At 41.9% G+C, this 24,177-nt stretch overlaps 1 protein-coding gene across 5 annotated transcripts in view; it reads left to right on the forward strand.

The window, feature by feature from the left end:
- ASTN2 (astrotactin 2) overlaps nucleotides 1-24,177 on the forward strand; it is a 911,658-nt gene that overhangs the window by 309,085 nt on the left and 578,396 nt on the right. For all 5 annotated transcript variants that reach the window (XM_059071227.2, XM_067040875.1, XM_067040874.1 and 2 more), the window contains one exon: nucleotides 18,853-18,960. In XM_059071227.2, the coding sequence (XP_058927210.1) occupies nucleotides 18,853-18,960 (108 nt within the window). The remainder of the gene's footprint in view (nucleotides 1-18,852; nucleotides 18,961-24,177) is intronic.

Raw genomic sequence — 24,177 nt, forward strand, 5'->3', positions numbered from 1 at the left:
GGGCAGGACATCCAAAATGGCCCACTTGCATAGCTGGCAGCTAATGCTAGTTGTTGGCTAGGAGCTCAGCTGGGGCTGTTGACTAGTGCTTCTACAGGCGGCCCCTCCAACTTGGTAGTCTCTGGAGAGTCAGACTTCTTAGATGGTGACTGGCTTCTCTCAATGCAACCCTCCCAAGAGAACCAGGAGAAACTTCATGGCCTTTTCTTTCTTTTTCCTTTTTGTAAAATTTTGATTGGAGTATAGTTCATTTACAATGTTGTGTTAGTTTCAGGTGTACAGCAAAGTGAATCAGTCATACATATACATATATCCACTCTTTCTTTTCCCATATAGGCCATTACAGAGTATTGAGTAGAGTTCCCTGTGCTATACAGTAGATCCTTATTAGTTATCCGTTTTATATATCGTGGGTTGTGTATGTCAATCCCAATCTCCCAATGTATCCCTCCCACCCCTTTCCCCCCGATAACCATAAGTTTGTTTCCTATTGTTACATCTGTGACTCTATTTCTGTTTTGTAAATAGGTTCATTTGTACCATTTTTTTAGATGCCACATATAAGCAACATCATATGATATCTGTCTTTCTCTGTCTGACTTACTGCATTCAGTATGACAATCTCTAGGTCCATCCGTGTCATTGCAAATGGCATTATTTCGTTCTTTTTTATAGCTGAGTAATATTCCATTGTATATATGTACCACATCTTCTTTATCCATTCCTTCGTGGCCTTTTCTGACTGAGCCTTGGAAGACATATAGCCTCACATCTGCCATTCTCTGTTAGTCAGAGCAGGAACAAGCCCACCCAGATTCAAAGGTAGGAGACTGTACTTCTCAATGAGAGGTGTGTTAAACAATCTGGGGGCTGTGTTTAAAACCACCACAGTAAAACAGAATTAATGAACCAAGACTCAAACTCAGGTATCCTGACTCCAAAGCCAAGCATTTTTGGATCTTCCATGATGGATGGAGATGTGTGTGTGTGTGTGTGTGTGTGTGTGTGTGTGTGTGTGTGTAATGAATTTTGAATACACAATTCAGTTCAGAGCTAATGCAGTGTATCAGTGAAGGCCTCAGTTCTTCAAGTAGGTACAGGAAGACTTATTCTGCTAAAAACATTATTTATGATAAGTTATTGAATTATCTGTGTTCCAGTTTCATGCCTGAAATGTAGATGAGAAGGAGAACACTTATCCCTCTGGGATTACCTCTTTGCCCTTGATTCTGACCAACAAAAAGAGTATTATTTGGAAATAATATGTCTTAGACAAAAATGCATATCTTAATCATACATGTAACCAAGAACAGGAGGCTGCTGTTAATCAAATACACGTCATAAACTTGTTTATTTTTTAAATTTAAAATGATTTATGTTCATTAAAGCAAGTTTCGAAAATTCCTAAAGGTGCCACCAGAAAAATAAAAACTTCCTGTAACCCCATTATGTAAATATTACCACCTTTAAATTTTGCTGTAGTTAATTTTCAAGCTTGATTTATGTTTTTCTATATGCAATTTAAACATCAACTAAATTAAGGTATATTTTATGCACAATAAACTGCATCCATTTAGAGTACACAATTTAATGAGTTTTGGAGATGTATATACCAGTGAACATTATCATCACCTCCAAAAGATTCCTTGTCACCTTTTATAATACATCCTTCTTTCCATCCACGACATCAGGCAACCACAGATCCTCTTTTTGTCACTGTAGATTGAATTTGCCTCATCTAGAATTTCATTTAAATGGAATGATACAGTATGTATTCTTTGTGTGTGGTATCTTTCATTCTACTTAGTGTCCTTGGGATTCATCTGTTTTGCATGTATTGGGAGTTCCTTTTAAAATACTGGCTATTATTCCATTTATATGGATATGCTTTATTTTATGCATTCACCTGTTGATGGACTTCGGGGTTGACTGCACTTTTGTGCTACTGTGAATAAAGCTGCTACGAACATTCATGCACAATTCTTTGTGTGGCCATATGATTTCATTTCTCTTTAGTAAATAACTAGGAATGGAATATCTGGGTCATATGGTTGTTGTGTGTTTAACTTTTCGAGAAATATTTTTTTTCAAAGTAAGTGCCTGATGCACATTCTCATCAGCAGTGTATGAGAATTTTGCATACTTCAAAACTTTGTCAAAATTGGTAAGGCTGGGCTTCCCTGGTGGTGCAGCGGTCAAGAGTCCGCCTGCCGATGCAGGGGACACGGGTTCGTGCCCCGGTCCGGGAAGATCCCACATGCCACGGAGCGGCCGGGCCCGTGAGCCATGGCCGCTGAGCCTGCGCGTCCGGTTCCTGTGCTCCGCAGCGGGAGAGGCCTCAGCAGTGAGAGGCTCGTGTACCGCAAAAAAAAAAAAAAAAAAAAAAATTGGTAAGGCTGATCTTTTTTTAAAAAATTAACCATTCTAATGGTTGTGTAGTAGTATCTCATTGTGGTTTAATTTGCATTTTCCTGATGAATAAAGAGTTTAAGCATCTTTTTATGTGCTTGTTGCCATTCTGAGATTTGTTTATTTGTTGAAGTATTTCTTCAAATAACTTGCCAATTTTTCAACTGAGTTTTTATTTTCTTTTTATAGAATTATAAGGAGTCTTTATATATTCTGGCTACAAGTCCTTTGTCAGATATATGTATTACAGACAATTTCTCCCATTCTATGGCTTGTCTCATCTTAGTGATATCTTTAGAAGAATTTTTTTTTCATTTTTATAAGGTTCAATTTATATATATTTTTTTCTTTTATGGTTCATGCATTTGGTTCCCCATGTAAGATCTTTGCCTACCCCAATGTCACAAAGACATTTTTCCTGTTTTCTACTAGAAGGCTAATAGTTTTAGTATTTACTCTTAGTTCTAGGATACATTTTGAGTTAATATATGTATACAGCATGAACTAAGGGTCTGTGCTCATTTCCTCTAGCATATGGCTCTCCAGTTGTTCCAGCACCATTTGTTGAGAAGATTTTCCTTTGACAACTTTATGAAAAATCAGTTGTGTATATTTCTGAACTCTCTGTGCTGTTGCATTAATCTATATGCCTATCCTTCAGCCAAAAATGCACTATAGCAAGCCTTGAAAACAGGCAGTGTTAAGTCCTCCAGTTTAGCCCTGTTTTAAAATCGCTTGGCTATTCGAGGTTATTTGCACTTCCATATAAATTTTAGAATCACCTTGTTGATTTCTACCAAAAAAAAAAAAAGCTGCTGGGATTATAAGTAGTATTTCATTTAATCTATAGATACATCTGGGGGTAAATGGCATCTTAACAATATTGAGTCTTGCAACCCACAAATGTAGTATATTTCTCCATTTATTAAGGTTTTCTTTCATTTCTCTTAGCAGTTTTATGTTGTTTTCATTGAAGAGATCTTGCATGCCTGTTGTTAAACTTATTATTGTATAGTTTAGATTTTCTTGTACTGTTGTGTGGAATTGTTTTTTAAATTTTATTTTCCAGTTGTTTGCTGCCTATATATAAAGGTACAATTAACTTTCTTATATGAAACTTTCATCTTGCAAGCTAAAGTCACTTATTCTAATAGTTGTTTTATAGATTTCTTATGATTCTTTTTCTAAACAATCATGTCATCTGCAAAAAAATATGGTTTCATTTCCTTTATAATCTGTTTTTTATTTCTTTTTCTTACCATATTGAAATGGCTAGAGCAAAGCTGTTTCTGTATGTTTGATTTTCAGCTGTTTGACTATAAGGATAGGCTTTTTTCCCCCTCATATTTATCCTGTTCCCTGAGCTTTACAAATTTTCTAGTTTATATCTTATGCTAAATTTGGTACATTTCAACCATTATTACTTTAATTTTTAAAGTTATTATTCTGTTTTCTCTCTTTGCCTTCTACAACTCTTTTTATCCATATTTAGAACTTTTGGTATTGTCCCGTAGATCCCTTAAACATTGTTTAACTTTTCTTTCAATCTTTCATTTCTCTCTTCTTCAGATTAGAGAATTTCTATTAATCTGTTTTCAAGGAAATGGTTATTTTCTCTGTTATCTCCATTCTATTAAGCCCATACAGTGGTTAAAAAAAATCACATATATGTTTAATTTTTTTGCTTTAAACCTTCATTTGCTGTATGTATGTTTGTGTATAATTTTCCTGCTCATAATTCTTATATTTTTTATTCATTTTAATTATCTTCTTCCTTACCCCATTGAGCACAATTATAGTAGTTGTGTTAAGCTCCTTGTCCATCTGCATCATCTTAGGTTGACCTTTGCTGATTGTCTTTTCCCTTGGGAATGTATGAAACTTTTCTGGTTCACCATATGTTGAATAATTTTGGATTGAATTCTAGAAGTTGTGAATTTATTGTATGAAGATTCTTGGATTCTGTTTCTCCAAAGAATGTTGAATATTGTTTTGCAGGCAGTGAACTTGGTTAGACTCCAGCTGTCTTGCCTGTGGTGAGCAGCAGCTTAAATCTCAGTTATTATTATTACTTTTTTCCTTCAGCTGAGCTGATTGGAGTCTGCCTTAAACATATTTAGTTCAGAGATCAGCCAGAGATGTGGGCAGAGACTACACACAGATTATAAAACCCTTCTCTAGGTCTCTACATTTTTTGGGTCTCTGCCTCACTCCCTGGGAGCACTGGTTGATCTGGGATCTGTCCACTGGGTCCTCAGTCCAGAAAAAAATCAGTCTTTGTCCTGTTGTTTCTGTTGCCCTGCGCCATACAGAAACTGTGACCTACCCTCAGGATCAACCCTGAAACAGGAAATTCACCCAATGCTGCCTGCTTTCTCCAAGTTTCAACTCCTTCCCAAAACATACCTGCTTTTATTTACTTTCCAGAGCCCTCAGGTAGCTTATTTTTTTCATTTTTAACCAAAATTTATTGTTGTTATCTGCAAGAGGGTTGGCCTGCTAATATTTTACTCCTTTATGCCATAAGCAGAATCTCTACTATATTCAATGATTATTATTTTATAATGTAGAGTTTATGTTTTTTACCCTCTTTTCTCAAAATGGATATTGGGCAGACACAAATAATTTCTACAACATCTCATCCTCATCAAGACCCTTTTAATATTCCAGCATAATTAATTATTCCCCTCAAGTTGGACATTTCCATTTTTCTATATTTATAAATAACATAGCAATGAGTGTAAAGCTGCATAAAGCCTTTCCTATATTTAGGATGGTTTTCTTAGGGTGAATTCCCAGAAGTGGGTCAAAAAGGATGGAGATTTTTTAAGGCTCTCTTTTATATTGCCAAATTGCTTCCCAAAAGGGCTGTGCAAATTTGCACTGCTTGCGGCAATTTAGGAAAATGATCATTTCGTAAAACCCTTGCCAGCGCTGGATATTATTAAACCAAGAAATAACATTTTTCTATTTGAAGAGATGAAAAATTATAACCAAGAATTTATGAACACATATACACATAATATTTTAATGCCAGAAGATAGATTTTTTATGGTTCTATGACCGGAGACTCTAAAATGAAATAAAGGTAGTACAGAGAGGAAGACTCTGAAAAATGAAATTCTGAACAAATAATCACAGAGAATTACAATGAAGGAAGAATTTGGGAAGCATAGAGGGGGAAGCTATATTTGCACAGGAAACTAATACATGGAAAAAAGGCCAAAATGTGGAACAGTTTAGCCTAAACTTATGAAAATACTCCCAGAAAGGCTGAGACTTCAAATTTGTCAGTGCCTGGTGGGCAAATTTGAAAGAAGACAAATTAAACAAGCTTTTAAAATTGCTTTTGGAACAGTAAGAACAAAAAAATGATTGTCCCATTGCATGAAACAACTGAAACCTTATAACCAGATGAAGGTATAAAACTAAATTCATTCTGAGTCTGTCAGATCTGTCACTTATATCAAGAAAAAAATATGAAAACTAGGAAAGGGAGAATAAAGATGTTTCGTAAGGAATGGAGTTCTAAAACACAGAGGAGGTACTAAGTATTTACTTTGAAGTGTCTTCCTCAAGTTCGGTCTCTAGACCCAAGCAAATTACCTTTCCAAGGCTAAAATAATATGAAGCTATGTTTTCAGAACCACAAAGTTACTTACACTCTTGGAGGAATAAAGGTAGGCAGAAAAGCTTCCAAAAATCTGAAACGCACAAATCTTATACTGATTTCAAGTAAGTGGTGAAGCACTTTTGAAACATGTGTTTATCTGAATATTCCATCTTCCCAATTAAGTGCAAATTCTGTGACGGCAGGGAATATTTCTATTTTACTCTCTACTGCATATCCATTTCTGGGTATATTATAGGCTCTCAACAGATATTTATTGAATGAACAACATTTTTTGTAGGTTTTCAAAGGAGGAAATTGTAGAGTGCTTGATAGTATAGTCAATTTTATTCAATTATATGTTTCCAAAGAGTTTTCATTAAGGGACTGATGTCAATTTGAAAAGAGTTCTATAGCCATGAGCTATCAAGTTCTATTCTCCATCTACTTCTCTTCAGCACTGATGTCATTGCGTTAGGTAAGGGAAGGCCTGGCATGGAACCCTGGGAATAGCAAGGACCACAGTTAGACTTCCCAATGCATCCCTTCTCTGTACTGGCTGTACGGCCTTGCCGAAGACAAATAATCTCTGCACACGTCAGTTTCTTAATATTTGAAACAAAGATGCCAGCATCAACTTCATTATACTCTTAAACGTACTATATGATTTTAAATTACATAAACATCTAATCTATGACTTGACATGTTGTAGACACTCAGTAACCTTTCATTCCTTTTCTTACCTCCTGTTCCTTTTCATATTTATCCAGTTCACAGGGGGCATATAGTCAGGGAATAATGAAAACATGAGATCACAAGATTAGGACCAAAAATATCCTGAGATACTCGAAGAAAGGGCTGAAATAGATACAATTTGGTAGTATAAAATGATTTTTACTTTGGTTTTAGAAAAATCAATTTTACAAATATATGATGGGAAAGACCAGATTTATTTGCAGTGCATGTGAACAAAGAACTGAGGGCATATTGAACACAAGTCAGCTGCCGGTAAAGCGGAAGCAGTCCTGGACTGCATTATTATAAGTCTTGTGTTCAGAGAAAGGGAGGTGACAGTCCATTTCTGCTCGGTGTAGGTCAGAACACACCTGGATTATCATGCCTAGTTCTGGACATCAAATCTCAAAAAGGAGTTGAGCAAATTGGACTATGTTGAACAGAATCTGACAAAATGATTTTGAGATAGGGGATGCACATCAAAATCACAAAGATTGGAAAACAGTGATGTAATACCCACTGTTACAGAGGAAGTAGTGAAATAATCACTCCTATATACAACTGATCAGGATGAAATTGGTATAACCTTTCTGGAGGACATCTTGACAATATGGATCAAAAGTTTAACTATGTCAATATCCTTTGACCCAGCGATTCATCTTTTTACTCTCAAGAAAATTCTACACATGGATGCATAGGGATGTGCAGAAAGATTTATCTTTAGGAAGGTGTGATGCAATATTACAGTGAAAAATTGGAAACAATATAAAATGTAAACAATAGAGAATTGATTTAAAATATACATCGATAGAGTGGAATATATTACAGGCATTAAATGATATTGGAGTCAATACTTAATGACATGGGATAATGTGTGTGACATAGTTTATTTAGCTTTGTCTTAATTCCACAAGCAATCTCAATTCATTAAGAAAGAAACAGGAAGGTGAACAAGAAAAAAATCTCAGTATTCAGAGAAAATCACTATTAACACTTTGGTGGTTTTAGGTATCTAAATATGTATAGATGATATTGATATACATATAAATCTAGATATAGATCTAGATGTGTGCATATGCACACACATTTGATATATGTAATTTATGTAATAGCAAAAGTGTGAAGTGTATAGTTGGATCCCAATATGTATTTCTGACATAAGTGAATAAATCAATATATGCTTAGATATTTTTAACAAAACTCACAAGATGCACTCATGTAAAAAGACCATAAAATCTAGTTGTAAAAACATATGCATATAAAAGGTAAAAACCTAGAAGTAAGGAAGGTCAATTGGTAGTGATAGTATTTGACTTGGTTATTATTTTCTTCTTTGTGCTTTCTTATTTTATTTTCTAATTTTCTACAATAAGTAGGCATTGACTCTGTAATCCAAAAAAATCATAATTTTTGTAAAATGTGTGATATAAGGAATGGCTGAAGATATTAGTAGGGATATTTTGCTTGGATGGAAAGATTATAAATGGGCACATGAGCAGCCTTCAGACAGCTGAAAAACCATTGTATTGGGGTCATGGAACAGCTTGAGCCCATGATTCTAAAAGGTTGGACAGAATCTAGAGTGGAAATTATTTATTACAGAATCTAGAGGGAACTTCATTCTTGGCCAGCCTCACAGACCCGAATCTGCTCTCTTATTCTGTTGTATATACCTTCTGGGCATGCCACTGTATTCTAGTCTTTGCCATTTATGAGCTTTGTGACCTGGAGTAAGTCCTTTGTAGAGTCTTTGATTCAGTCTCCTTATCTTTCAAATGAGGATAACAATAGCTCATGCAATTATTGTGAGGGTCAAATGAATTACTATCTCTGGGAAGAAAGTAAAGCATTGTCATGTAATACTGGGCTGGCCAAAAAGTTCGTTCGGGTTTTTCCATAACATCGACCTTTTTAGGCCAACCAAGTATTTACTCGATGTTAATACTTTTTTTTCAGTCATACATATTTGCCACCTGGACTGAGATACCTTTTTTTTTTTTAACCATCTTTATTGGACTATAATTGCTTTACAATATTGTGTTAGTTGCTGCCGTATAACAAAATGAATCAGCTATACACACACATATATCCCCATATCCCCTCCCTCTTGCATCTCCCTCCCACTCTCCCTATCCCACCCCTCTAGGTCATCACAAAGCACCGAGCTGACCTCCCTGTGCTATGCGGCTGCTTCCCACTAGCCATCTATTTTGCATTTGATAATGTATATATATGTCCATGCCGCTCTCTCACTTCGTCCCAGCTTACCCTTCCCCCTCCCCACTGGACTGAGATATCTTGAAAGCTGGGCTCAGCTGTGACTGTTGACTGGACCGCTTACACTTGGCCTCTCCTTGTGGCTAAGACTTCTCACAGTGAGGGGCAGGTTTCCAAAAATGGAGTTAGTGTCTAGAGAATCAGCATGTCAAGAGAGCCAAGCAAATGCCGCATCGCCTTTTATGACCCAGCCCAAAGGTTATGGAGAGTCATGCCTCTTTATTAAAAACGCATGCCTAAGGCAGCCCAGATTCAAGGTGAGAGAAATTAGCCTTCACCTTTGACTGGGGAGTGGCAAAAGTCACATTGCAGAAGAGAATGTGGGATGGGAAATTTTGTTATGGCTATCTTTGGAAAATCCAGCCTCCCACAGGAAGCAATGGGATATTCCAGAAGATAAAGCTTTACTGTCATGAGATACTGAGTTAAGCTTGATCGGAGAGTTTCCCCTCCACAGGCAAGCAGTTCTTTGGGCCAAAATGTGGGGATAAATTGAGATTTGTCCTTTCTTGGATAGTGGAATGATCACCTCTGGGATGGCCATATTATACTAAAGGTCAAGTGAGGAATAGCTTAAGCTGGAGCAATAAAGACAATCCATTTAAAAAAAATAAGCATAACTTTTATTAAGTATGTTTTCTTACAGTAACCAAGCATTAGATGTTCATTGGAGGAAAATTATAAAATGCAGATGAAGAACAATAAGAAAAATTTTAAAAATACTTCAGATTTTACTACCCAGGGAATAACCACTAGAGCATCTTCATATATTTCTTTCAATATCTTTTTGTGTGTGTGCATGTGTGTATATAAGTGTGTATATATATATATATATATATATATATATATATGCATACATTTACATACTTTATGTGTGTGTGTATTTTTAAAACAATAGGATCGTTTTGCACTTACAGTTTTGCAATATGCTTTTTTAAGCTTGGTTCATAACTCTAGATCATGAATATCAGAATGACTTCTAGTTTCCTCTTTTTTTTTTTTTTTTTTTTTTTGTGGTATGCGGGCCTCTCACTGTTGTGGCCTCTCCCGTTGCGGAGCACAGGCTCCGGACGCGCAGGCCTAGCGGCCATGGCTCACGGGCTTAGTTGCTCCGCGGCATGTGGGATCTTCCCGGACCGGGGCACGAACCCATGTCTCCTGCATCGGCAGGCGGATTCTCAACCACTGCGCCACCAGGGAAGCCCTCCTCTTATTTTTTAAATTAAAATATATTTAATTTTATTACACATACTCAGTGGAATTCACACCAAATATCAGCAAATATGTATAAATTTACACAAGTGAAATCCCTTTTTGTATGCTTCTCTGTTTGCTTTTCCATTCAACAATATATCGTGGGGAGGTCTGCATTGTCAGTAAATAGAGATTTATGTCACTGTATTTAATAATCTCATAAAAGCCTGTATTAGAGATATGCCACCATTTTTTTAAGCAGTCCCCTATAAATGGGCCTCTAGGTCATATAATTTTTTCCCTGAAATTATAAACAATCATGTTTAATTATATTTTACCATAAAGGTATTTTTTAACCATAAAGATCAATTTTTAAAAATTCAACATGAATCCCAAGAATGCTGCAGAATCTTCTTCTCTGGCTATCAGATAAACCTGGTTTGAATCCAGGTCCTGCCACTTCCTGGCTTTGTGGACAAGGAGGGCCATCCCTCCAGGACTCTGTTTCCATGTTGGAGGCATAGGAATATGTGTAGTCACTTCTGGGTTAAGTGCCTGGCCCTGTGCCTGGCCTATAGATGACAGGTAGCACTTGTGCTCAGAGCATCTCCAAATGGTGGATGTGTGTGAACATCTGTGGTTTAGCCCGAGAGCTCAGAGCAACTGTGAGCTGTGTGGTTTAGGGTGTGGGAAGTTTAGCCACTTTTGTCCTCTTCCCTTGACTGGTACCATTTGTATTCCCTGGACAGTTGGGGGTCAGATGGGTTTTGCATTCCCAAGCTACATAATTCTCTATCTGGCACAGTTCTGGGCAATCTAAAAATGCAGTATCGCTGTCACCAGCTCGAGGAAGACACGGAGTCTGAATAATTTAACATGTCACCACCATCCATCATGATACCAAGAGCACGGGAGATGGAGTGTGGAGGAGTGGGTCAACTGGGGGCTGCAGCGCAGGTCTGTGGACAGGGCAGCCCAGTAAGAGAAAGAACATTTGCAGTGAGTTAATTCTCAGTCCCAGGATAGACTATGCATCCTAACAATTGCTCCAGCCTTTTCCATAATATGGGTTTCAAATTGTTCAGATGCCCTGATTCGCCCCAGAGCAAACCTGGGGTCAGGTCTCTCCTTGCCACAAAATATCTGTGTCATCTTGGGGGAGTCTCTATAAATTTCTGAATGTCTCAGTTTACTTATCAGCAAAATTGAGATAAGTCCCATGTAGAGGGCTCAGCATCATGCTTGGAATATTTTAACTGCTTCCTCACCAGGAAGGAAACTCCAGAAGGTCAGGAAGTTTTGTCTGTTTTATTCACTGCTTTATACTCTCTCAGTGCCCAGAAACAGTGTTTTGATACAGAGTGGGCACTTGGTCAATAATCGCTGAATGAATGAATAAAAAAAATGAGTGTTGTGGTTATCTGAGGTGACTCCTGGCTCCGGGACAGACTGACTGGTCACCCTCTGTGACCTCAGACACTGGGTCAGGATGCCTTGAGCCTTGGACGCTTTCAACAGGGCTCTGTGACGTCTCCACTTTGCTCTCACAGTTCCCCATTATACAGTTTTATCATGAGTCTTGTGATGTTACAAAGCAAACAGAGGGGCTCTCTCTCTCTCTCTTTTTAAAACATTTTATTTATTGAGGTAAAATTCACATAACATAAAATTAACCATCATCTATTTAAAAGTGTGGAATTCATTGCCATCTAATACATTCACAAGGTGTGCAAACCTCACCTCTGTTTAGTGCCAAGACATTTCCAGTGCATCAAGAGGAAACCCCATACTCATTAGCAATCACTCCCTATTCTTTTCTTCCCTCTGCACAGCCCTGGCAATCACTATTTCTTACTTATTTCAGATGTTTTCTATAAATAGAACCATACAACATATGACTCTTTATGTCTGGCTTCTTTCACGTAGCAGAATGTTTTGCTAAGTTCCAAAGTGCTGTTTGCAAGGTCCATGCATGTTGTAACATGTGTCCGGCATTCGTTTTTATGGCTGGATAATATTCCATTGTATGAATATACCCCATTTTGTCTATCTGTTCATCAGCTGATGGACATGTGGGTTTCCACTTTTGGCTATTGTAAGCAGTGCTGCTATGAATATTCATGTACCAGTATTTATTTGAATAACCTCTCCAATTCTTTTGGATATGCCTAGGGGCAGAATTCCTGGGTCATGTGCAATTTTATATTTAACTTCTTGAGGAACCAACTGTCACATTGTTTTCCACACTTTCTGCACCATTTTGCATTCCCACCAGCAGTGTATGAGTGTTCCAATTTCTCTGCATCCTTTCCAACACTTGTTATTTTCTCATTATGTTGATTGTGGCCAACCTAGTGCCTAAGAAGTGGTATCTATCTCATTGTGGCTTTGATTTGCACTGCCCTAATCACTAAGGGGGGTTTTGAATCAGACAAAAATCCAGCTTCAAACTGGGGGGCTCCGCGACTTGTAATTTGTGTGATCTTAGATAAGCAGTATTTTTTTTTTTTTTTTTGCGGTACGCGGGCCTCTCACCGTTGTGGCCCCTCCCGTTGCGGAGCACAGGCTCCGGACGCGCAGGCTCAGCGGCCATGGCTCACGGGCCCAGCCGCTCCGCGGCACGTGGGATCCTCCCGGACCGGGGCACGAACCCGCGTCCCCTGCATCGGCAGGCGGACTCTCAACCACTGCGCCACCAGGGAAGCCCGATAAGCAGTATTGAGGTTCTGAAGGCTGGTTTGCCCCTCAGTAAAACTGGGATGATTCTTACCTCTCAGACCCCATGTGAAGTGTGGATGGGATATTGTGTATCAGGTGTCCAGAGCGGTGCTTATCCCACTATGGTGTGTGCTTTGCCCAGACCACTCAGGACCAGAAGGAACAGAGGCCTGTGGAACAAGGGCAAAGGAGCCGCTGCTTCCTCTCCTTTCCTCTTGCCAGCCTCTGCCATTCTCACTTTCTCTCGGCCCCTAAACAGAAATACTTGAGCAGCCCTGGATAATTAATGGCTGCAGTTTAGTTCACTGTATCACCAATTTCATATTAAAATGCTAGCAGAGGGGGGGCCCTTTTCCATTTGTCTGAATCATCTCCAAGTCAGTCTGTAATTGGTCTTTGGCCCCTGCAGATTCTATGGACACTCAGAGGCTGTACACCTTGGGTGGCCGTCACCTCCCTACAGTGTCACGGAAGGCAGGGAGTCGCCATTCCCACTCAGTGGCATTTCCATTTCTTCTCCTAAACTCAGGCAAGCACTGCATTAACGAGGAGTGTGCCCTCACTCTCACTTCTCTGATCTCTGTGCTAACTGTTTACATACACCCTAGCATTTTCCTCCTAGTGACCATGTGAGCTGAGAGTTACTGTCCTTTTTTTTTTTTTTTTTTTTTTTTTTTTTTGCGTTATGCGGGCCTCTCACTGTTGTGGCCTCTCCCGTTGCGGAGCACAGGCTCCGGACGCGCAGGCCTAGCGGCCATGGCTCACGGGCTTAGCTGCTCCGCGGCATGTGGGATCTTCCCGGACCAGGGCACGAACCCGTGTCTCCTGCATCGGCAGGCGGATTCTCAACCACTGCGCCACCAGGGAAGCCTACTGTCCTCTTTTTAAAGGTGAATTCAGACAGTTTGGGGGCCTTGCCCAAGCCCACACACCTAATAAGTGGGACCACGGTTAGAACGCATGTCTGACTCCAGTACCCTAATTTCTTGTACAGAAGTACATGACCCCTCATGACTCATGGATTAAACCAATCTAAAAACCTACTAGCCTTTAAGTGCCCGAGGGCAGAGACAATGGCTATTGTCTTTCAGTGGAATCTGAACTACACCATTTTTCATCCAAATCACATTAAAAAAATTCAGCACCTTAGTGGGGCCCATGGCTTATTCATCTCTCCAGATTCTGGTCCTTAATTATACTCAGGAAATGTGTCCTATAAGTGCCTTCAGAACTGTGCTCTCTGATATGATAGGCAATTGAAATGTGGCTAGTCTGTGCTGAGATGCGCTGTGAGCGTAAAATATACACTGGATTTTGAAAACTTGTGAAAAAATATTAAATATTTCAGTAATAATAATTTTATGTTAATTACAAGTTGAGATGATAATATTTTGAATATATTGGTTGAATCCAATATATTCTGAAAATTAATTCTATCTGTTTATTTTTTACCTTTTTAATGTGGCTATAACATTTAAAATTGCATCTGTGGCTTGCATTATATTTGGGGTTGATGCAGAGGCAACCTCTCTGAGCCTCAGTTTCAACTCTGAACACGGTACCCTGGTACTTACAGGAGGGACGTGAGGGCCAGAGTTGTGGGAATGGAGGGAGGACCTGGAGAAGCCAGCGGCTTGGTCTTGGGGTATGGGAACATGTGGAGTGCTGGAGGCACCACTAGGACCTAGCTGAGTGTGATGAGAGTTCCCATCTATAGTACAATTGCTGAGGTTCTAGGGAGGAGCGGTGAAGAGTGGAAAATGTGCCCTGGTTCTGGGGACAAGTGACAGACCTGCTGATCCTCAGAGGTCAAGATCATCAAGCTTTTGCTACCTCTCTACCTCTGCTCTCTGTCTCTCTCTCTCTCTCACACACACACACACGTGCACATGCACGCACGCACACACACTTTCGCAGGTTATCTTAGCCATGAGGCAGGCTTTGCAGTCAGACCTGATTTCAATACCAGCTCCCTCACTCAGCACCTCTTATCACCTCTCTCTGAGGCACGGCTTATTCATCTGTGAAACAAGATTCATAATGCCTTCCTTACAAGGATGGCGGTGGGCATTAAATGAAGTCTTTACTCATATTTTATTGTACCTCCGCCTCGGGACTAAGGGAATAGATTGCAGGCACTGTCTGGATTTGAACTGTGGGGTTATAGCTTATGAGCTGTGTGACCCCGGGCAGGTTACTGACTTTCCTTGTGCCTTCATTTCCTCATCCGTTAAAAGGGGAAGGAGTCTGTCATACAGAGTGAAGTAAGTCAGAAGGAGAAAAACAAATACCGTATGCTAACACATATATATGGAATCTAAGAAAAAAAATGTCATGAAGAGACTAGGGGTAGGACAGGAATAAAACACAGACCTACTAGAGCATGGACTTGAGGATATGGGGAGGGGGAAGGGTAAGATGTGATGAAGTGAGAGAGTGGCAGGGACATATATACACTACCAAATGTAAAATAGATAGCTAGTGGGAAGCAGCCACATAGCACAGGGAGATCACCTCGGTGCTTTGTGACCACCTAGAGGGGTGGGAGGGAGGGAGACGCAAGAGGGAAGAGATATGGGAACATATGTATATGTATAACTGATTCACTTTGCTGTAAAGGAGAAACTAACACACTATTGTAAAACAGTTATACTCCAATAAAGATGTTAAAAAAAAAGGGGGGGGGAGGAAAGTATTAACCTACTTCTTAGCGTTACTGTAAGGATTAAAGGAGGCAATGCAAGTAAAGGGTTTAGAACCATGCCTGGCAGAGGGACAGTGCTATGGAAGGCTTAGCTTTTCTTATTATATTCGTATTGCCTGGTGACTTTTCCATCCCCCACTCCCCTTCACCCCCTGCCACAGCTAGACTGTCCCAGTAGGGAAAGACTCCTGTCTGAATTCTGTCTTCCACATTCACCATAATAGGCCATTTGTTTGGGAAAGGAAGGAAGATGAGAAAGAGGAGGAGAGGAAGGAAGGAAGGGAGGGTTTAGCTGGAATGTTTAAAAGTACTGCAGTAGCAGTAAAGAGCATGGACTAGACTCCTGACAGTCAGATCCCTGCCTTTTCCTCTGCTGCCCAAACACAGCAGGAAGTGTGACAGGTGCTTCCTGTACTTAAGGCAGCTATTTAATCACATGCCTTCATTTTCCCCTTGGCCAAAAATCATGTGTAGATGAACAAAAGTCCCTCCCTGCCTTCCTCCCTCCCTCCATCCCTCCCTTCCGCCCTCCCTCCCTTCCTCCCTTCCTCCCTTCCTTCCTTTTTCTGTAACAGTAAAATATTTTAATGGAAATTTTAAAAGCCTACTGGTCTCTAAGATGTCTGCTCTTCCACTGCTTCCAGAATCTCCATGGGGTGTCTGCCAACTCCATTTGAAAGGAGAGCCTTTAAATGGGGAATTGCATCCGGTAGAATCTGGAGTCTCCTGCTGCCTCCAGGTCCAGCTTTTAGTTGCTGGTGATTGGGGACATGAGCACTGAGGGACAGGGACAGATAGTGGCTGAAGACACATTTGGGGACAGTGATCAGGTATGGTTGTCCCTTGTCCTCTCCCATTCGTTACAACATACTGTCTCCAGGAAGGAGGAGGACAAGTATTCATTTTTTTTCCATTTTACAGCGCATTAAACTGAGAAACAGTGTCACTACGGTTAAAAATTTGAGCTTGCCCGTCGGACACCCTTGGGTACCAAGTCTGACTTCACTCATTGTTCACAAATCACCTTCCTTTCTGAACATTGGTCGCTTCATCTGTAAGGTTGGCATCATGATACCTCCCTCCCATGAGGGCTATGAGTTTGGAATGAGATGATGTATGCAAAGCTCATAACACAGCACTTGACACCTTGATGCTTAAGGGACAATCTTCTTTCCCCAAGGTTCCCTCTTGAGTTGTTTGCAGGGAAAGCAGTTTACATACTGGAGAGCCCAAACTTGGAGCTGGACAGTGTAGCCCTGAGTCATAACTCTCCTACTCAGCAGTTGTGTGACTTTGGGCAAGTAACTTTGCCTATGTGTGTCTTTATATTATTGTCTTGTATGTGAATTACACCTTCCTTACGAGTATATCACAATGAGGATTGTACGTGATAACGTGTAGACATCTTCTAGATACATAGTAGCTTGCTACATGTGTTGCTGGAATGAATGAATGTGTAATAACTGTCATAGAAAGCATGTCTAAGAGTGGGATTTTTGTGGCCTGAACATCATTTCAAATGCCCCACCAGGGGAAATGACAAAGAAAAGCCTTTCACAAATTGAACAACATTTTCCTCTAGCGTCTATTTTTCTTTTCTTCAGGTGGAATTTTTGGAATAGGTAATAGGTTTGCACAGTGCCTGATCCAAAAGATATAAAACATTTACAGGGAGAAGTAGTCTTCCTGAAGCGCCATCCTTCAGCCACTTACGTCTCCACCCAGGGCAACCATGTTTACCAGTTCCCTGAGTCTCCTCCCAGATGTAGTCTGTCGATGTAGGTGTCTGAAGCTCCATTCACTAAACAGTTTCCTAAACCAAACTCCCTCTTGTTTCCCACCCAACATGCTCTGAGGCTCTCCCATCACCATTTCCTCTCTAGGGTAAAGAGTTCACCAGTCCTTTAAGCCCTCTCTTTCCACATCCTGGACTAAAAATAAATAAATAAATAGAGCACAGACAAAATAAAAATTACCCATATTTCTCCCTGAAGAATGAACCGTTATTAGTAATGTAGTGTATTTCCTTCTAGCCTTTTGTCCTTTATCGGTTTTGTAATCAACCATTCCTAGCATATGAATGCATCGCCTTTCTCCCCCTCCACGTCCCTCTGAGTTTCTCTCTGAAGTATCCCTTGCACTCGTCTCTTCCTCTCCATCCTCACCACCCCTGGCCTCACCTAGACCCCCATCTCCTCTTACCTGGTGATCCCTGAGACTCCTGGCTGTGCTCCCTCCCTGGCACCCATTCTGAGGTCTGTGAGCCACCGTCATGTCCTTCCTGGCATGCACAGCTGCTGAACTGATTCTCTTGCTTCAGAACCTTCCGTGACATCCAAAATTAAGCCCCCAGTCCTCAGTGTGACACTCGGGGACTTTTCCTGGGTGGCTCCAACAGATCCTTCCCAGTCAGCACTCTGCTCTGGTGCCTCCTCCTGCCCACACCCCGCTCCCCAGGGATGCTCCAGCTCTTACCTCTCCTCCCAACTCCATTTTCTACCACTGAAGCCTCCCATCCATCCTTCCAGCCCTGACCTAAAATCTCCCTTCCTCCCTCCGTGTTGGGATGGATTGCTCTCTCCCATATTCCCGGTGTCTCATTGTGTGGAAAACATGGCCATGAATTAAATTAAAGGCTCCTTAGCATCCCGTTTGTCCCCATGACTAGCTTACGATCCCCTGGCTGTCAAGGACCGGGTGGTATCTATCTTTGCTTGTCCTGTGTCTGGCTCTGGGCCTGGCATAGAGGAAGCACTTGACTGAAATGTGTGTGTGTGTGAAATTAAGTCACCTGGAATGTTTTCTCAGAGATAGTTTCATCATTCTAAGCAACGATGTACCTATCAATTATCTGGTACCCACCCCGGACCAGGTATTTAAGTATCATATCTCCTTTAATCTTCAAAGCAACCCCACAAGGTTAACAGCTTTTCCTCTATTTTTAGAAAGAAAGAACCCAGGGCTCAGAAAGGTGAAGCATCTCCTCAAGGTCACACAGCCCCAAGGCTGCCAAGCCGTGGTTAGAACCCAGGTCCGAGTCCTGGCAGAGCCTGAACGCCTTCTGTAAATCATGCCGACTCCTGGGTCACTTGGGGTTTACAGGAAGGATTCTGGGGATGGGGTTGCTGATCTTCGGGATGTGGATGAGGGATTTAACAAGCTTCTGGAGGCCTGTGATGACTGATGGCTTGTGATTTTTGCACAGGGGGAATCAGCTTTGGGAGAACCAAGGGGACGTCGGGTTCAGAGGCAGACGATGAAACGCAGTTGACATTCTACACGGAGCAGTACCGAAGCCGTCGCCGCAGCAAAGGTAACAGAGTCCTTGAGAAGGTTCCAGAACCAGGGTTTGGGGGAAAATCTGGGAAGCAGCTTTTGTGCTTCACAGCAAACCCTAAATCTTCTTCAGCCTGGTCCCTATCTAGTTCACATTGAACTTGGCGTCTGATACCCTGAATACCCAGTCTCTATTTGCTTTCTGTCTTACCCCATTCCTCAAAGGATTTAAGTTTATGCAGTTTTTAAAAAATCCATCACAATAGAGAATCGGCTTGAAAGGAAACTCGGAGTAAGGAAAATAATTCAAATTCAGTTTAGATATATGCACGGTAATCCGTGCCATGCTGTGTTGTGTAGTTCTTAGAAGGAGCTGACAGCTTAACTCAGAGATTCTTAGCAACCAAAGTGCAAAAGGAAACATACAGCAGTAAAATGCACAGGGTCTATGGGATAAAACTAGCGTTTGCTCAGGAAATTTTATTTACCTGACACAGAGACCAGACAGAGAGTTCTCCACTTGGTTCCAATAAACAGGACTCTGGAAGGGCTTCCTGGAAGTTGAAGCTAGACAATGACCGGGGCCCAAACTTGGCTCTGCCACTGTTCATCCACAGAACTGAAGCAGTAATCCTAACAGTCCCATGTTTAAGATGGGGTAGCAATACCTCCCCCTCAGGGTAATGGTGGGGATTGGTGGAAACATGAGCATGTCCTGTTTTTTTGTTTGTTTGTTTATTAGTTTTTTAAAATTAATTAATTTATTTTTTAAAAAATTTGTATTGGAGTATAATTGATTTACAGTGTTGTGTTAGTTTCACGTGTACGGCAAAGTGAATCTGTTATACAAATACATATATCCCCTCTTGTTTAGGTTTTTTCCCATATAGACCATTACAGAGTATTCAGTAGAGTTCCCTGTGCTGTACAGTAGATAACTACTAAGGATCGACTGTAGAGCATCTCCCGTTTAACTACAACTCCTGCCAACAAGTTTTCCCTTTCTCCACGGCCAGCATCCTAATGCCTGTCTCCTGCATCCTTTGCTTAAAAACTGTTATAATCACCTTCTCAGTATTCTCACTTACTGTTTCCAACCCATTTTCAACCCTGCAGCCAGAGTGATCATTTTAATAATGTAAATAAGGATCATTGTTGCTTCTTCTCTGCTTAGAAGCTTTAATCCGTCCGTCTGTCCTTTTGCATTTGGGAGAGAATGTGAAGTTCTTGCCACACCTACAATCCCCTGAGTGGTCTGGCCCTGCAAGTCTCTCCGGGGCTCCTGCTACCCAGCTCTCTTCTCCAGCACTTCCCCGTCTGTCCCACCAGAAACTTCACAAACATTCTCTCCCAGAACACTTCCCTCGCCCTCTCCAACTCCCTCCTCCTCACTCTGACGTCTCCATTTAAATGGCATGTCTTAGCTGAGCCATCCTACTGTCGAATTTCCTTGTTTCATTCTACACCAGCTCCTGTGCTCTTCCCTCTGCAGACTTCACCTCTGGAATTTTACATTTACCGATACGTTCTCTGGGCAATGTTTGTACCCTCCACTGAACTGGAAGTTCACGAGAATAGGTACATCCATTGTCACTTGTATCCAGCTTTCCACCCCTGCACCGAACACAGGGATGGGTCCATATTTTTGGTTCAACTATACGTTCATATATTTGAACAGGTGAAGGATTAACGAATGAATGAAGTAAATTCCTAGCCCAGTGTCTGGATTATTACGAACGCTCGGGGTGAATGGTGGTTTTCTATCTGGCCCCTCTTGTTTTCTCTCGCTCCATTCCCACTTACTGGAAAAAAAAAAAAAAAAGGTCTCCTCTCCTTTCCCGTTCTCTTTTCCGCTCCTGGTGAGTAGCACTGAGTCCTCAGGCCTGCCTCTTTCACCTCAAGCCACCAGGGCAGACTGTGCCTGGTAGTTGGAGGAGGGCCTGAGTACTGATGTTGAAAGCCAGTTCTGCCTGAGTTCTTCAAGCATGGTTGGAGCAAGTGCAACTTGAAGGGATGTAACAAATCTGGGAGGTTCTCTGGCAGAGGAGGATGCACCCAAGGCTGATGGTAGAGAGAGGACATGGAGTGGGAGGAGAAAATAGACACCTCACAGGTTTTCCCTCTCTAGCTCTCTCTCTTTAGCCTGTCCCATGAGAGAAATAGAAGTGGCATTGGAGTCAGCCAGTCCCGGCTGTGAATTCTGACTTCACCTCATCTGCTTTGTGTGGCCATGGATGGACTTTTCACCTCTGGGTACTTCTCTCTGTATAAAATCGAGCTATTGATAACTACCGCACAGAGCTGGCAAGTCTAGAGCTGTAAGGTTATGGGACTCACCCAAAGGTGCTCAAAACTTTTTGTTCTTTGCTCCTGACACTTCCCTTCCCTGGAAAACAGTCTGCACCCCACAGTAAATCAGCTGAAATCTCAGTTTTGGCAATAGGGCCTACTGGAAAAGAGATTTATGATATAGTCTGAAAGTCAGCCCTTGCTTCCCTGAGCCTCAGGATCCTTGGCAGGGAAATGGGACTGTTATGCAAAGGTGTCTGCTATGGCCAGGTAGAACCCCATCCCAAAGCAAACTGTAGTCATCAATATGGTGCGTGGGCGGAGAGGAAGAAAGACAAAGGGACTGAGGAACAGAGACCGAGAGACATGTGCGTCTGGTGGGCTTTCCCGAATCAGAAATCAGCAACCTTTCTCTGTAAATGGTTGATTAGTAAACATTTTCAGCTTTATAGACCTTACAGTCACGATTGGAACTACTCAACTCTGCCATCTTACCTTGAAAGCTGACACAGACAACACGTAAAGGAATGAACATAACGTGTCCTAATCAAACTTTATTTCCAAAAGCAGATGCTGGTCCAGATTTCACTGGCGGCTCACAATTGGATGACCCATGCTCTAAACCGTCCATATCGTACAGGTCACCTGTAGGACTGATCCAGGAAGCAGGAGTGAAATCTCACAATGCTTTGTGAAATGAATCTGATCTCAGGGCATACATGGTCTTGCTGCTGAAAGGAGTTGTTTTGGTTTTTTTTTTGCGTTATGCGGGCCTCTCACTGTTGTGGCCTCTCCCGTTGCGGAGCACAGGCTCTGGACACGAAGACTCAGCGGCCACGGCTAACGGGCCCAGCCGCTCCGCGGCACGTGAGATCTTCCCGGACCGGGGCACGAACCCGTGTCCCCTGCATCGGCAGGCGGACTCCCAACCACTGCGCCACCAGGGAAGCCCTGAAAGGAGTTTTTTGTGAAGCAAAGAGTTTTATGTTTGGTCAAGTGAATACCCATCTACTCCATCATTTGTCTGGGGTGTGCCAATTCTCATGGTATTTGACAGAACTAACTGTTGAAGTAGCTGGATATGGTAGGTTCCCACTTGGCAGAATCCCACCGCTATTAACTAGAGATGACCCCGCACACAACAGAAGACTCTGGACTCACAGTCCAGAGATGTGGAGTGAAGTCTGTAGTCCCACCACCAACACACTCAGAGACCCTTGGCTAGCACGTGCCCTCTTGGGGCCTCAGTTTTCCTATCTGTGAAACAAGGATATTTACCTGTCATGTCATCAAGTCGGAAGCTCATTTTAATCTAACGTACATTTAGGGAATGGTGCTGGGCAATGTGCGAAACGGGGCCCGGGCCCCGCAGCCTCAAGGTGGTTATAAAACCTCCTTGCGGGGGGAACGCAGCTCACACAGAGAAGCGATGCAGATCAGGATAAGCTCGTGTATAACTGAAGGTCCAGATGAGAACTGCAGGTGGCGTGTCCAGCCACAGGCACAGGGCTGAGCAGGAGACAGAGCACTGCGTGCAGCTGCTGCTGATTCCGCCAGTGCCAGCACCCAGCATCAGCCTCCCAGCCCAGCTCTGCGCGGGTGGCTGTGCGGCCTTGGGCGAGTCTCTCTCACTCTCTGGACCTCTGTTGGTTGCTCAGCCAGCTCTAGAAACTCAGGTTATCTGATTCCCAATCCCATGCACTTTCCTCTAATCTTTGCTGATTAGTTCCCCAGCAAAGAGAACCAGGGTATGAATGCCCCTTGGCTTTGCTTATTATTTTTTGTTTTAGTTTTTTGTTTTAATGTGATAGTTCTTAAGCTGAGATTTTCTGTAGTAATAAGAACTCTTGAGTTTAAGCAAAACTTTGTATGGATGTGTGAATTTTTTTTTTTCGTTTTGATTCTCCCCCGCCAACACACACACACACACACACACACACACGCACGCACGCACGCACGCATGCACGCAAGGTTTAATCATGTTTTAGAGGAAGTGGACAGGTGAGGGAAAGTTCAAGCCGTATCTGCAGAAAAGGAGGCCTTTGGGGCGTGAGGAAAGGAGACTGTTCTGAAATTTAATCTGAGAATGCCTGGATGGAGCAGAGACTCCAGGAAATGGGGATGGAGTGGGGCGAAAGCTGAACGTCAACAGAACAGTACCTGCCATATATGAGGGCAGAAGTACAAGGTGTTCTGAGGGTGTGGATGGGAGAGATCCCAGAAGCTAGGTAGAGCCCAAGGCTATAGCTTTGGGAATAATGGCAGATGGGCTGGGGAGATAAGCAGGAGCCATGACTTGACCATTGGAACACCCATCCCATTCTTTATCCAACATTTCTCATCGAGCCACAGCATTTCTGTCAGCCCTAAAGATAATCCATCCAGTTGTCCACTTTATGCACACACAAAAAAGCAAGGCTCAGAGAAGGGAAGCATTTTTCCCAAGGCTAAAGTGTCATCTCTTCAAAGGACAAAGCAAATGGGGCAAAAGGTTGACAATAGGTGAATCTGGGCAAAGGATGCATGGCTCTTCTCTGTACTCTTCTTATCCTTACAGCTTTTCCATAAATTTGAGATTATTTCCAGACTAAAACAGGAGGTAAACAGTAGTCCTTCTAGGTTGATTACAGGTTTCGAAATCAGCACCCAGGGGTCCAGATCCTTGCTCTGCTCTTTCCTAGCTGCATGACTTAGGGCAAAGGCGCTTTCCTTCTCTGAGCCTCAATTTCCCCTGGGTAAAGAAGGATGAGCCTGGTGTTAGCCCTTTACTCTTCCTTAGGCTTGTTGCAGGGATTAAAGGAGGGAATGTATGCGAAGGACATGCTTTGTGGAGCGTGCCTGCCATGTGATCAATGTTCACTAAGTGGTAACCAGTTAAGTACAGCAAATCAGTGTCTGGGCCAGGCATGCCTCCATGGCCTTTTTCCAGTTTGCTGGTCTGCAAATTGGTCTTGCTTCTAGGGGA

Source organism: Kogia breviceps, chromosome 8, assembly GCF_026419965.1.
Source record: "Kogia breviceps isolate mKogBre1 chromosome 8, mKogBre1 haplotype 1, whole genome shotgun sequence".
NCBI lineage: Eukaryota > Metazoa > Chordata > Mammalia > Artiodactyla > Physeteridae > Kogia > Kogia breviceps.